At 39.2% G+C, this 15,716-nt stretch overlaps 1 protein-coding gene across 1 annotated transcript in view; it reads left to right on the forward strand.

Moving 5' to 3' along the window:
* The window catches only part of Ca-alpha1T (Ca[2+]-channel protein alpha[[1]] subunit T), a 117,711-nt gene that overhangs the window by 63,917 nt on the left and 38,078 nt on the right, over positions 1-15,716 (forward strand). Inside the window, exons 12-15 of the mRNA XM_071587903.1 lie at positions 907-1,110; positions 9,944-10,100; positions 10,968-11,123; positions 14,910-15,351. Of these exons, the coding sequence (XP_071444004.1) occupies positions 907-1,110; positions 9,944-10,100; positions 10,968-11,123; positions 14,910-15,351 (959 nt within the window). The remainder of the gene's footprint in view (positions 1-906; positions 1,111-9,943; positions 10,101-10,967; positions 11,124-14,909; positions 15,352-15,716) is intronic.

The following is a 15,716-nucleotide window of genomic DNA, read 5'->3' on the forward strand; positions in this document are numbered from 1 at the left end:
TAGGGCACCTTGTATTTTTAATTAGGTTTAAATTACTATGTTTTCATTATTATTAAATTAGATATCTGTGACAGCTTCCACGTTTAACGGCTACATATAATAACGAGCTTTAACCGTTTGGGTTATATTAGCCATAAAGTTAACTCAGAATTACCTATTAAACCACACAAAACAGCACAACAACACTTGATGGCTTTCATCAAGAAATGAGATAGACCTACAAAGACAATTGAGCGAGTTACAAGAAACGGCTGGAGATGCCGCGGCAGTAACTTTTTGACGGAGTAATCCGCTAATATGCAATTGTTGCATTGTAATTGAGCGAGTGTTTTCCATCACAATTATTACTGGTGTAATGCGTTTGCCAGTTACGTGCTTAGTACTTGAAAGTCAAGGCATTATTGATATTAACTGTTGAATAGATTTTCTCTTTTTATGAGATCAGCAGAATCTCTGATTCATGATTACCGTAATGCAAGACAGGAGGTGCTAAATCAAAGTAAAACGCGACGTGGATGAAAATCATAAGATTTAGACCAGCGTGTGATAGCTGTTGAAATATTTTTGTGAATTATTTCATTCGCGCTCCCACTTATGGATTAAGTTGATCGATTTTTTTTCATTGATTATTATTATTTAATTTTTTTGGCTTTGTCTGTTTTTTCCCATAATAATTTTTCCGTAAATGTCTAGTCGTAGATTAGGTAATTTAAGTAGTTAACCATCAGTTGCACCCAAAGTATTTAGATGACTTGATGATATAAGAGTGATTGTATTCGTGTCCTATTTGAGCAATTATAACCTTGTTAAGTTCTCCGTAGCTCGAAGGAATTCATAACTTTTGTCGATTATCCTGGGATCTTAATTCTGGAGGAATATATTTCGTGTTCTTCCGTGATCGCGTAGCGTCGTCGAGCTGTGCCAGACGTTCCTCGGTGAAAAGGGTGGCAGTTCCGGCCTCTCTGTCCTCCGTACCTTCCGTCTACTAAGGATCCTCAAGTTGGTTCGGTTCATGCCTAACCTTAGACGACAGCTATTCGTCATGCTCCGGACCATGGATAACGTGGCCGTCTTCTTCGCCCTCCTCATACTTTTCATCTTCATCTTCAGGTATGTGGGACAAAACCTTTCACGAAGCAGAGCGGATATGAGTTTATTTGTTGTCACTAGATGGTGGATACGATGGTTCGACGAGCTGGGGAGAAAGCAAATGGCAGCGGAGAACCGACCAAAATCAACGGTCTATGGAGAGTGGCTCGTGTCATGCAGCGCAGTCACGGGCACCGCTCCCCGATCGGGTCGAGAAGGTGGCCGTGCATTCTGAGTTCGCATATGAAGCGGGCATCTCCTTTGCATATTGAAGAGTTATCGGTCTTTTTACAAATTTCGCTCCAACATTACGGGAAAAGTTTTGCTTTGTCTGACTTTAAGTGACTGATTCTCCAAACTATAATGCTCTTACATAAATATTTTGCGCAAGTCTGAGACATATGCAAGAGCCGTTTTGCTTTTATAAAATTTCTTCGACCCATCGAATTCATGACAAACAATATATTCCCTGATTATCAATGTTTTTACCCAAGTGAAATTTGGACCATAATATCAATGAGTAAAACAGAAACCAATGGTCTCAAATACATTAGAAGCATTACGCTTAAATGTAATGACAGTTTTATTGTGGTAAAAATATTCAAATTTTAGCTTTAATACTCATTTTTCTTTATTTTTTGCCAATTTTTTTAAAAGACTCAATGCAAATTATACGAACATGTATTAATAGTTTTAATTCATATACGTATTTTGACTCTATTAGATAGGTATCTGCTAGTTCAACAAAATTACACCCTATTGGCTTATGTAAAAGTAAAATTTGATATATTGTATTTTTACCCCGTCATACCTTGTATGTATAAATATATATAATTGCAGTATTTGCTTTACGTGCCGTGTTTATCGTCCTCTTTCCACCACACCAAGGTATTCTTTGTCGACTACAAGCTTTGTAACACCTCTTCTATACTCAACACCTTTGTGTTTGGTGTTTTGCCATAGCCATTGATTAACGTGAAAGAAGATGTAAAGAAGAAATCAGTCGCACATTCACTATTTTATGTTAAAGATGATTCTGCATATAATTGGTGTTTTTGCACAAAGTACCCACGATTTAGAATTCGCTTCCCTAAATAATTAATTCCTCTTATTTTAATAAATCCATAATCCAATGGTATTAAATCAAATATTAAGTAAATAAATATATGCATTAAAATTCAATAAATATTTTTATGTTTTTATAATAAAATCTCGTCACATCTACAGCAAAATTCAACCTCAACCATTTTTTAAACTATAATTAACTTCTTAAACATTTCACATTAATAACTAATTCCTTAAATATCTCCTGACATCCCCATTTAACTGCAACTCTAACAGTTGTATAAAAAATTCTATACATCAAAGGAAACTTTCGTGAAGAACATATTAAATGAAAATAATAACTTGAGCAAAAATTTGAATCATAATATTGACTTTGAGTGTCTGAAAAGTGCGTACGTGGCTATTATTACCACTTATCTACAAAAATAAGTTTGTTGTATATATGACGAAAGTATTCTATTAAGTTTCACATATCGTTCTGTACATTACACCTTTAAAGAAAATGTATGAGTTTACATGTAATAATTTATTTTTACTAAGTAACTCTCAACACGTGATATGCATTTTCACTGGCACCCAATAAACACTAACGCAAACTTTCTGTTGCATTTTGTTTTAAATCCATCAAACTAATGCAAGAACATATTTTTTTAAACCCCAATATAACACATTCCAAATTATTCCCATTAATCATTACTTATAACCGTCCCGATAAATACGTATGTCTGTAGATGTACATCCCTACACCCCAGAATGAAAAAACTACACCCTATATATTTCCTTCCCCGAGACCTTCTCCCGTTGCCTATAACTAAATCGTCACCCGCAGCCGTGCTCCCCTACGATATATTCTAGGTGTGCGACTGCTTTATTCCACGCTAACAAGTTGTCCGTTCTTTTGATAACTCTCCAATAGTCCTCGACCTCTTCTCCTCAAGTTCCAACCCCCACCCCATGGAATTGGTATATTTTTCCCCTGCACATAGCAAACAACTTGCGAGAAACGAGGGGAAAATAATGTAAATGCTAATGTTATTATAACCGATTGAGTTCCACGGACTCCAACCATGTGCTCCACTTCATATCTTTCTCCAGTACCCTCCTTCTTCCTCTCGCCCTCTATCTCTATCTCTCTCTCTCTCTCTCTCTCTGTCAATCCAATCGATCTCTCCCTCCACCGTCGAATACCTCGTCGACCGACGCCCAACATGATTTCGCCCAGACGAAACCCAGGAAGACGAATAAGGGAAACTAGAATGGCGTGACAGGGGTGACAAATGCGGGCGCGACACAGCGCTCTCTCTTTATATAATATATAAATATATATTATCTCTCTCTATCTCGCTCTGTTGTCCAATCCTGAACACCTGACCCTCGTCCTTCCTTCTCCCTTCGACCCGGATTCTCCTCATACCTATCCCGTACGCGTGCCTACGCCCACTCATGTCCCCTTAACCATCTCTCCCTCTTGGCGCACCTTCCCGAGAGGACGGCGTAGGCAATTGACTGCGAAAAAAATATGGATCAAATCGTATCTGAATGACGCCTCTACTTCTCTAATCGGTCTCCTCTTCCCGTTCTGTTCGAAGGAGAAGGGGTGATTTCCTGCTTCAATGTTACGCGTCAACACCTCCTTTGAGCCCTCTCACATTCTCCTCTCTGCCATCCGTCTCTCGCCCCTCATTCTCCTGCTCTCTCTCTCTTTTCATCTTCTCGTCTCCTTCCCATTGTCTTTTGTTCCTCACAATATTCTTCTTTTATGTTCTATTTTTCTTTTTTACTCTTCCTTTTGTTCTCTTTCCAGCTGTCTCTTTTTTTCTCTTTGGCTTACATTCGTCATCCACCCTTTCCGCTTATCAACATCCTCCGCTTCTACTCCACCTCGATTTCTCTCCTACCTTGTCCACTCCTTATTCTTCCCTCTCTCGCCCTTTCTACTGTGAGCATTCAAACCCTCTTACTCGGCCCCGTTTCTTTCAGTACCTTTCACACGTCTTGATCCTAGGTGTTTCTCTTTCTCTCTTTCTTTCTCTGTCCATCGAGTAGTATTTGTTTTGTTCACACCTCGCTCATTCAACCGTTCGAATGTCGACAACTTCGGCACTCATCACGATCCAGGTAAACGGCGCCAGCTTTCCTCCATCCTACTCTTTCTCCCGCAAGCTACGAAAACCAACAGGGAACCACACCATTCTCCGCCGCATCTCTCCGTTTTCCAGCCTTTCCCCCCACGGAGGATTCCATTCAACCCCTTACACTCAATTTCCTTCGCCCCGAAACTTCCACGGCTCCAGAGCAGACTAACTCGTTACCCCGCTGAACCCTTTTCCCACCGTCCAGCTAACGCTCTCCCACCAAACGCATCTCTCCCGCCCTGCGTTCCCCTCACTCTTTAGACCACTACCACCACCACCACCCCCGCCCTCCCGAAACCCTTTTGCGTCCTATCGAGATGAAGCGCGAGATGGCGAACATCTTTTTTTTCGCGGAAACTGTTCCAGCCACAGCCCAGGTATTTTACGAGTACCATCTGCCGTATCATCATAGCTTCCAAAGCTCCTTTTTTCAACGTGAACTCGTTTTCATCATTTCTTTTTTTTAATCTATTTCTTCCCCATATATCTCCTCCTCAGAGGAAGAAACTACTATAACCCACGCATGGGACGAACTTTGAAGGTGAGCGAAATCCAAAAAAGTTCCTTTGGGACACCATAAATGTGGATTGATTATTTTTACATACAACTGTTTTAGTTCCGACTCTTAAAAAAATTAACTTTAATATTTACAGCATACCTTGGCAACCGATTTTCCTGGTCAAATAGCAACGACCACTGTTAAACAAGCAACGCCGGGAACCACGCAGACCAAAGAAACTGCGCCGTAATAAAAACCTAAACCAAATCACCTTAAACATAAACATGAAAAAGAAAGCAGCAATGCTGCAATTGAAAAAAAAATATGAAACATTCCCATCACTCCATGTTCATCATGCATCGTGTTCACACGTTTATAAATGACAGATGATAAAGCATGCCAGCGCATTATAAAAATGAAGCCAAATGCAATGAATTGCACACACCACATCACGCCGCCAAGCGCCTATATCCTGGCGAAAGCGTTTATTTCTTTTTTTTTTGTTACTGCAAGGGACTAACCCAGGCGTGTGCATTGGAGACGAAAACCTCCGTGCCCAAAGCAAGCTCTTGGGAAGAAAAGAAAAAAAGACACGCTTTTTATCCATACCTGACCACGCGATTGCTTTTGTTTATCACGCTTACTTCTGCAAAGAGCCAGCAGAGTGCACTCAAGCAGCAAGTTAATTACTGATTCCCGCTCTCTCTCTCGCCCCCTCTTTCCCTCAGCCCCCTCCAGCCACAAGCGGGACTGGGGGGAGGGAATGGGGTGTCACACGCTTGCAAGCATGGTGATTACACACACTTCGCCAATTTATATCACACAAAGGGTATGCCCGCGTTTGAGCCTACCCTTTATATATATAAATACGTGCTTCAATCCTCTTCACTCCCAACGATCCTCCCTCGTGTCGAATGCCCCCAGATTCATCATGAGATCCTAAGGAAGATGGGGAAATAAGAACTCAAAAATATTCCAGAATTCTTTTTTTTTTTAAAAAAGAAAGAGAAAAGGACTTCAGTTTTTTTAATTCTCTCTGATAAAACAAGTGAACTAAAAGTAAAAATTCACGAAAATTTCATTGTTCCAATTCTGTGACCGTTTGTTAAGTGTAATTGAAAAGAATAAAAAACCCTTTATCTGTTTTTTTTGTTTTTATAGTATACTTGGGATGAACCTGTTTGGTTGCAAATTCTGCAGTAAAACAGATGATGGATCGGTTGCTTGCGACAGAAAGAACTTTGATTCCCTTCTCTGGGCCATAGTGACTGTCTTCCAGGTACAGCTTTTTCCCAGTTTTATCGCTATTGGTTTTGATTAAGTTAAAACTACATATATTAAAAGTCCCTTTAATATTTCTGCAACATTTAAAGATAAACAGATCAAAACAGGTAAAGTATAAAATACGCAATTTTTAATAGAACATTATTTTTCTAATTACAGTAAAAAGCATGCGATGAAATTTTTTATTACTAACAACCTTTTTAAGCTTGTTTCTTCGCTTGTGCTACCACTTTGCAACTTATATCACTGGTTAATTGATTGCATTTAGTCTTAATATATATTTATATATATATATTAAGCTCAAGATCCAGACATTTTTGCTTCACACCCACGTAGTTGGCCTGGCATACGTATGTCTAGTGCTTTACGTAATTTTTGTAAGTAGTTGTGAAAGTCCTGTTTGTGTGCATTTTTCGGCGTGGTGTCTTCTAACGTAAAATATAAGTTTTTTATACAAATATTTCTCCAGGCCTTGGCTGTATAAAATAAAAGACACTTTTAATTTTTGTCAAACTGATAAGCGTTTGATTAAGCACCAATTTAAAAAAGTCTTATTACTTAAATGTTAAACTATTTTTTCGACCTATAGCGTTAAACCCATGAGATATTTGTCATACTAGGATCAAAACTTTAACTGTAGAATGCCTTGTCCTACTCTACACACAACAATATTACGCATACGTACTTTAATATATAGATATTAGACAATAAAATTTATTATAACCACAAAAATTTGACTCATAAAAGTCTTCTTTCCTCAGATTTAGTATGCTAGTCTAATTTTCAAACTATTCTTACTTTCACAAATTATTTCATTCAACACCTCGCATGATTCCTTTTCCTTTTGAGGACCCATTTTTCTTTATTTTCATATTTTGTCAGTTTTTTGCTCCTGTTGAGGTATTTCCTTCATTCCTTTCTTCTGTCGTTTTAAACTCACACACTTTCCCGTTCACACTTTTTGGGGTTTACAATGCCTGCTCTTCGTAATGTTTATACTTTTCTACCTCTCTGTTTATGGTTGAGTGGATGGTTGGAAGCCAGCAGGAAATATTCTTCTTTCGTACAAAAAAGGTGGGTACTCAAAGAATCCGTAAATAACCATCAAAATGTCTTGCCCGTTAAAAGTTTATTTTCAACTAATACATGAGCATTCAGCATGATTTCCGTGTCAATTCAATGCACATATTATGTCTAAAACTTCGCTCTTGCACCACACACTTCGGTGCACAGAGCTTAATTTCTCTCTCTGTATTTCTTGCTCTCCATTTTTGTTTCCAGCGCTTTTCTTTGGTCGAAATGTTTCAATCATGAGGTTTAAATGAATTTCTGATGCAATTATACTATCTTGCTTCAACAATATCTTTCCATATAACGTTTTGAAAGAAGCATGAAAACATTAAAATTTCTTTCTGATGCACAGATCCCCTCATTCACCCAATCATAGTCTCATGATAAATAAAAAAAAATCACTGAATAAAAAAACTAATATCTAACCAAAATCCGAGCCTAGACGATGCAGTTAATTCATAAACTGCCAAAAATTAACATACAAATAATCGAAATTTAAAAGCTGTGATTCGACGTGTACGTGCTGATGAGCGACGAAGAGTCAAAAAGAGTGTGTGTCACCACCGACCACGAGCCCCTCATCGGAGCGTCAATCAACCACGAGAAAACTAAATTAAATCTAATACAACAAGAAACGATGATGATAACTATATGTTTTTTTTTATTAAACTTTTTTTTTAATCAGCACCAACGACACCTTAAAAGTGAATCTAGACGGAATGTTACAAACGAGTAGTCGTCGAACTCACCATAGATTTTAGAGTAATTTAACACATCGCAAGCTTGTCAGTTTGTTTGCCATTCCCACACCCAATCGCCTTCTCCTTTTTAAATTCCTTCCCTCACCTCTCCAAAACATCATAACTCACTTGGAACCACAAATATTTTTGACTGACTGGGCATGGATGGAACGCTATATAAATACGTTGTCTATATATATATATATATATATATATATATATATATATATATATACGTACATTATCCGGTTACCGTCCAGCCACAGTTATCCCGACCTCCTCAAAACCAGAAGCCCCGCTCTCTCTATTTCTATCTCCACCTGGTTGACATACCTTACTACCGGCACTCTTCCCGGCATGACCTCTATGAAGACTCTTCTCTTTTCCCAGAGATTTGTCACCTCTGTCACATATGGCGTGTTGATGACTTAACACCGCCTCCAATGTAATCGTAAAGTAAACTTATCTATAATATATAAGTATAGAGATACTATATATATATGGTACATCTATATATATATATATAATACCACTCACGGTGCCTTGCCTTGGAAATAGAGTTTGCTCGCTGGCACGGATTGCTGCTATACTAGTTTTTCTATTGATTGTCACAATTCCACACTTGGATCACCTTACCACTCCTAAATTCCCCTTGAGCCACAGCCGCTAATCGGCGTAGATATAGGCAAAAAAAATTACGCACAGTAGTGGTAATCGTAGATGCCGATACTCTATTGCAGTATCTTGTAGGAATTTGCCCTCAGTAGGAGGTTTCGTTTGCTTCTTAATTGGTAGCCTTCACCTCCCGTCCGCTGGCCAATCTATACGCAATACCCGGAGTTTGATCCACCAGATTTGTGCCAATGTGCATATTTTTTATCCTTTTCAGTTAATAAACCCATAAAAAATCTCTCTCACCCCAGCGGAGTGGCGTCTTTTGCTGCACATCTCCTCACTAGCCGAGTCCGTTAATTATCCCTCTCTAACCTCTCCTGTGATTCCTTGGAGAATTCTCTTGAACGAGGATACGATTTATAATTACAGCCAGGGATATCTGCGATATTTCTGAAGGGTTCTTAGTTCTCGTGTTGGGAAGGAGTTTTAGGGGGAAACAGCCAAGCCGTGACATTATGACTGCATGAGATGGGTCCTAGTTCATCTTATTTGACTATTTATCCCATAAGAAAATTTTTACAGAGTTTAAGACACCAGTTCACGCCTGATGCATGAACAATGTATGAAAATTTTGTTTATGCTAAGGTAATCAGTGTTTTTTAATATCGAAACTTCTTACAAATTGAATTGCCAGATGCAGAGTTTATGTTGTGTTTTATGTGTTAATTGTGGCGTATTTTATTTTGAAGATTTATTAACTTCAAGCGTCTTATTGTTAGATAATTAACAAGAGTTTTGTGTGGTTTCCTCAATGACGATAAATATATTTCACGAGAGAACGCTATGCTATGTTCATGCCAGCGAATCTCTGGTTTCCATCTTTTCGGCTTAAGTGTGAATTCCCAATAAGTATTCTTCACGCTTGGATATGTACTTCAAATGCATATGTGTTTGATCACCGTTCTTGTGTGTTAATACTTACGATATAATTTAATCGCCAAAACAAAAGAATCGTCAATCGTAAAAATGTATGTGAAAATTTATTTAGTTAGATATATCTGTAAAAATAAAATTTCAAATTGAGCACAAGTATTTCTTTTGGTAAGAGACCAATGCTAAAGACGTGAGTGGTCGCAGTATGTGATTAATTTCTCCAAGTTTTCCCAAACCCCCCTGTGTCTCACTCATGTAGAGTATGGTATACAATAACCACCACCTCCACTGCATAACAATCCCTCACGTACTCCCTTGTGTCTCGCCTGTCGATTGCCCCTTAATCACTCCACCCTGTAAAACACAGTCCCCGTTGTCCACTTGCGCAAAATCCTTTTTTACTAATGCTATATAAACTATCCCTGATTTGTCATAACTCCCCTTTTTTAATACCCAAATATGCAAAAAAGTTAGTGCTGCTTTACTTTGCATTTGTTATTGATTTGTTTCAGTATTTTAGGAATGTACCTATTTGGTGGTAAGTTTTGCATGCGCTCTGACGGATCAAGGGAGTGTTCTTGTCACGAAATCGTCACTCGCGATCCTCAGTGTGTGTGTGACAGAAAACACTTTAACAATATCCTCTGGGCCACGGTGACCGTCTTTCAGGTAAGTGCAACCCCAGAACCCCCAAATCATCCCCACCCTATCATTTCCCTTTTTTCATGGCCAGTTTTGTTTGACGTCCTTAATGTCTGTTCGATTGGGCCCTATAATGATTGACAATCGTGTTCCTGCGCGAATTCATATCTCATTGAGTGAGTGAAAGGGCGCAGGGCCCAGGTTGATACCGTTCAATATCGTGGTGTCAATTTTGTCACAAAAATTAATTTTCACCCATTAACAATACAACTGGCTACAATTTATGAGTGTTCCAATACATTTTTCTCGTTGGCTATCCCATTACTTATTGCATGATTGTTTCATAAATAATGTGAAGGTGAAATTAAGGATTTCAACAAGTATTGGAACAGATTCATTTGTAAAGACTTGAGCTCTTAAATTGGTTTTCGCAATTCAAAGCAAGAAGGACATTAGAGAGAACAATCCAATATCCAAATTCACACAATACACCTATCACTCATTTCCTTGGTAGAATTTTTAGAAAAAATTTCAATGGGTGTTATTTTTAAATAGTAATTTTCGCATACAACGAAACTTGTCACTGGAAAAGAATTATATTGAGCCTATCCAAAGATTTTCAATAATTTATGTTTTGCATAGGACACAATCCTTATGCATTACGTACATGAAATATATAAATAATTTCTTGATACTATATATTTATGTTACCCTCACATAAAACCAAGAGCATGCATGTATTTACATCTCCATTGGGCTCATTTTTACGTTCAGCAAATAAATTCGTCATGTCGATTTTCTTTTTTCTCTCTTCACAAATTAAATTTGATGTACTTATTTTCTCTTGTTTGTGTTTGAAATGACCTTGCTTTTTTAATCCCAAAATACGACCAGATTTTAACTCAGGAAGACTGGAATGTAGTTCTTTTTAACGGAATGGAAAAGACGAGTCACTGGGCTGCCCTATACTTTGTGGCTTTGATGACGTTTGGCAATTACGTGCTGTTCAACTTACTAGTCGCCATCTTGGTGGAAGGATTCTCCGCTGAGGTGAGTTCCTGATCGCTTAAATTCATATCCATATCCTTTCTTCAGATAAATTCGCTAAATTCATTTCATCAAAGTGGGGTGTCTGTAAAAATAACTGAAATTGTCATTCTAAATTTTTGCCCTAATATCCTGCTATGCTAATGATACGCAAGACATCCTTGATTGCTAATTAGGCTCCGATGATCTCAAAGTATCTTTCCTGGTATTTACTTACTTTTCTTTACGGTGGTATTCTGAAAACTCATTTATTCCACCGATGTTGAAGTTTAGATATTGGAATTTAACGCTCTAAAATTGTAGTTCAAATTTCTTTTCCAATATTAATTGTACGGAGAGTTAAATTTATTCATATAGATTCTAAAACAAAAACCAAATACTTAGAAGTGTGAGAGGGACATCGGTAATGATACTTACGTGTTTTGCCTTCCAATAAACACCTCCAAACTTCTTAAATTCAAATTTACATTGCATACTTACTCTTTCGATAAATATTGAAACTTATTCGGTTAAGAGATCCATTGATAACAAGTGTATATTACCATAACTGTCGCATCGATTGAGAAATATTAATCTTAAGAACCAAGTAAGACACCACCTTTCTTTGATTTCTCAACAAAGTGGACTATTAAAGCTGAGCTTAAAATTTCCGGGATAGCTGGCATAAACGTGGGCGAATTAATCCGCACACGTCCCCATTAGCGAGGTAAAATATTTCGCGTGATAGTTCCAGATCGTTTGCAGCCACGTATTTACCATCGTCATTTCAGTTCCAAATGAAATAAAACGATGAATCAAGCTCAAAGGGGTGGGGAAACTCTCGATGAGTTTTACCTTTCAACCCTACGAGCTGACCGATCATTTTTTTTTCTCAATGCCAATTGCAACAGACGATGGTCGACTGGAAGATATATCCTGACGTAAAGCATTTGCCTCACTAAACATTTAACCTGCTTACATTTTTCGGTTAACCTTAGTGATGAGTTGATCAACCAAATTATTTGCACAAAAAGGTATGGCACTCGGCAATCCTATGTAAATAATTTATCTTCGAATCCTTTTAGTTAATTTGTGGTGTTTTAAGTACGGAGGTAGTGCATTAAAAGAGGTCCCTGATTTGTTTGGCGACCACGTGGATTACTCTAGAGGAAATCAGAAGCCCTTAGTGCCTTCTAATTCCGGCAACAGCGGTCTCCAATGGCATCATAGCAAACGTAAGAAATGAAATGTCCATGAAGTTGGAGATTTTCCTAATAAATCTGTACTTTGTAGCAACAAACATTTATTTTTACGCTTAATTTCTTTGTCACAACTCATCATCTGGTAATCGTTGAAACGTTTATGCTTGTTTCAAAATATAATACAAACTATTTCATTCTGTTTTGCATAAGAAACAACGTCAATCGTTCTTTGAATTCCACGTGATTAATTCTTTTGATGTGCCATTAACCTTTAACAGGTTTTGAATCGTATATTTTCAAGTACTTACGTTTTTAAATCTACCTAAAAACGCCTCATGAAATAAGAACGACTAATTTACGTATAATTGATACCACGCAGGTATTCAGCTCTCACTACCGATTTTGGTTACATGCATAACCCCGATCCACTATTCTTGCTCAACCTTATCTGCCTTCTTAAAATTCTCCCATCCCGAATAACTTATAGCTTACACTAATGATTCCCAAATCCACCAATACTGCAAATTACGCTTTTAATTCTCCAGCCATTTCAATTTGCAAACAAAAGGCAAACGTTTTTACGTCATTGTATATGCATTCCATGAGATAAAAGTTTATGCTTTCTTTAGAAAACTCACAGTATTTCTGCAAATAAAGAAGGAGGAAATTATGCGAACCATATGTACAGTCCGCTGGCGACAATCTGACCAACACCCAATAGATAAGTGCGCATAGCAATTCGTAGGGCAAAGAGTGCATATATGTAAAGGAAATGGGAGACTGGCAGGGGAGGGAGGCCGATCTCATCTCTTCCACTTACAAGAAGGCAAGCTCGTTTGCATCTACTTAAGTGCCCGCGAAAAGCATTTTCCACGAAGGGCAACATTCTAACCTTGAACTCGCCCGAACCAGCATCAACCACTGCGCACGACTTCTAACTTACACGTATTACTCAAACTTACCCCCTCTCCTGCACTTATTTCCCCTGTCGGGTGACGTCAGCGGCCAAGTTACCGCGGACTGTTCTGATAGCATCAGTATCCGAAGTTAAGTCCGCAAGATGCTTAACTGCGTCGATTCGCGAAGCAAAAATCCATTCATCTGGAACTATGTAATTATATCTTTATCATTACCTAATCAAATACCGTACGTCGTGAGTGCTTTTTTTGTTATTTTCGATCCATTTTGTCACAGCGTTGTTTTCAAGATGAATTGCAATTGCTAAATTAATAGAGTCTTGTGCACGTGGGTTTGGAGAAAGGGAAGGTAAGGAAGTGATGGATGAAGGATCGAGAGGGAGAAAACTTTTCCGTGTAGGGTGTCAAACAGCTCTGATTAGTGATATTTGATGTAGGTTACGCAAAACACAAGGTCATACGATATAATTTAACATTCTTATCATAATTATTTTTTAAGTATCAATGCCACGGTTTCGGCTTACGATGGTGAAATTAGAGCATGATGAATCACTAATAATTTTAATTTTCCACTGTTTCATAATTATCGGGTGACACCCGCAAATTATGCAAAACTATCTCTCTTTTAATCCAACACATTGCATTTAAATGTAACAGCAAGAGCTTTTGTCTGGTAATTGATACAATTTACCTTGAAAATCACGCTGAATGGTTGAAATCGATTTAAAAAATTAATCTTTGGATCGCAACTGAGCTTTTATATTGCCGTTATTGTAACATCGGAACGAATTATATCCCATACTCGCCAGCTCAATATATATGATACTATCTCAGTAATGCGGAAATCTTCCCCGAGGCAATCATTTGGCTAGATCATGAGACAAACGACGGGTGCCTCAATTCCCTATATCTCTAAGTTACCAGCGACAGTGGAATATGGAAGTATGGAATGGGATTTTGTGACGAATTACCACCGCTGAAACGGCATCGGTGATATCTTGACACATACAGCGCCTCAGATTGCGACGTTCAGAACCATCTCTCGAAACAACTGACGTATTTAGTAATAGTGTCAAACTTTGCCGCGACTTAGTGGTAATTTTCAATTGCGATAATTATTTATATATGCATCCCAGTTCCGTCAGTAGGTTTCACTATCATAACCCGGTTACAAAATAATCTAATCGCCCGACGATAGCACTTCGCCATCGACGGGCGATTCGAAATCGCTCGATGATGGCTTTAAGTCTCACGCTGCGCTAATTTCATAATTAAAATCTGATTCTCAAAACGAACCCTGATATCAATCATTTTTTCTGTCGAGCTTGCACCAAGTCGAAACATGAACACATCACGGACATCTATGATGGTAATTCATTTAAATGTCACTTGAACCAAAGAGGTGATCCTCTTTTTTTCGTGAACCAGAATTAACCATCGCGATATCTCCGATCTCGCCTCCCGAATAGGCACCAAAGTCAAAAATCTAAGTCGACGACGACGACACCGGGCAAACAGGAAGTGCAAGGTTACATTCGCCCGCAATCGGGGGCTACCTTCCGCGGTTATTTCCTTCCCCAATGCACTTTCCCCCACACTGGTGAACTCGCAATCCCGCCCCTTCGCGCACGGGTCGTCCTGATGTCCCTCCTCCCCCTCCCCTCGACCCCCGACCCCCCGTTCACTTCCAGCGAAACGAGAGAATGGAGCGGGAGCAGAGGGAACTGGAGAAAGCCACGAGGAAGAAGAGATACGAAGAAGAGGGCGATGGGGATGATGACGGTGATTACTACGGTCAGGACGACGACGCGTGCAAGCGTCGGCGGAGGCAGCGGAGGCGTCGCGGGAGGCGGAGGAGGCGGCGGCGGCGGAAGGGAGCCCGCCGGGGGCCAGACGGAGAGTCCCTGTCCGAGGAGAGCGACGGGTGCTGCGGGGGCGAAACGGGGGCCCTTGGGGCGGGCGGTGGCCTGGCGGGGGCCCACCTCGGCGGGGGCTGCCGCTACGGCACCTCAGGCACCGCTTGCCACCAGGACGACGAGGTCATGAGGAAGGTCAAGGACAATGGAAATACCTGGCGCCTCTTGCAGCAACAGCTGGTGGTCGATTGTGAGCCCAAGTGCAACATACAAAAGGGTGAGTGCCGCCATGATCAAATTCCTAAATCCCTTTTGCATTGCCTTTGGTATGAACCTTCACGTATTAACCTTGGGTACATAATTTACCTCAGTATTATAATTCAGGACATGATTTACTTTGTTCAAGTTTATTATTTATCGAATTCTCCCAACTACAAGGAATCTCATCGCTCACATCTTAATGAGGTTTACCCCAATCAATTCTAATGGTTCATAATGTGCTTTAAATAATTGAAAGCCTTGAGCATAGTATGGGTAATTTCTTTTCACCGTAGGCCTAATTTCATGACCACAGACCACGACGGATATCCATTTATCACTCTTTTGCTTCCCTCGGCATACCTGTATCTCAATTTCCCATCC

This window comes from Hetaerina americana, unplaced genomic scaffold (genome assembly GCF_022747635.1).
Source record: "Hetaerina americana unplaced genomic scaffold, ioHetAmer1.1.p SCAF_3, whole genome shotgun sequence".
Classification (NCBI taxonomy): Eukaryota; Metazoa; Arthropoda; class Insecta; order Odonata; family Calopterygidae; genus Hetaerina; species Hetaerina americana.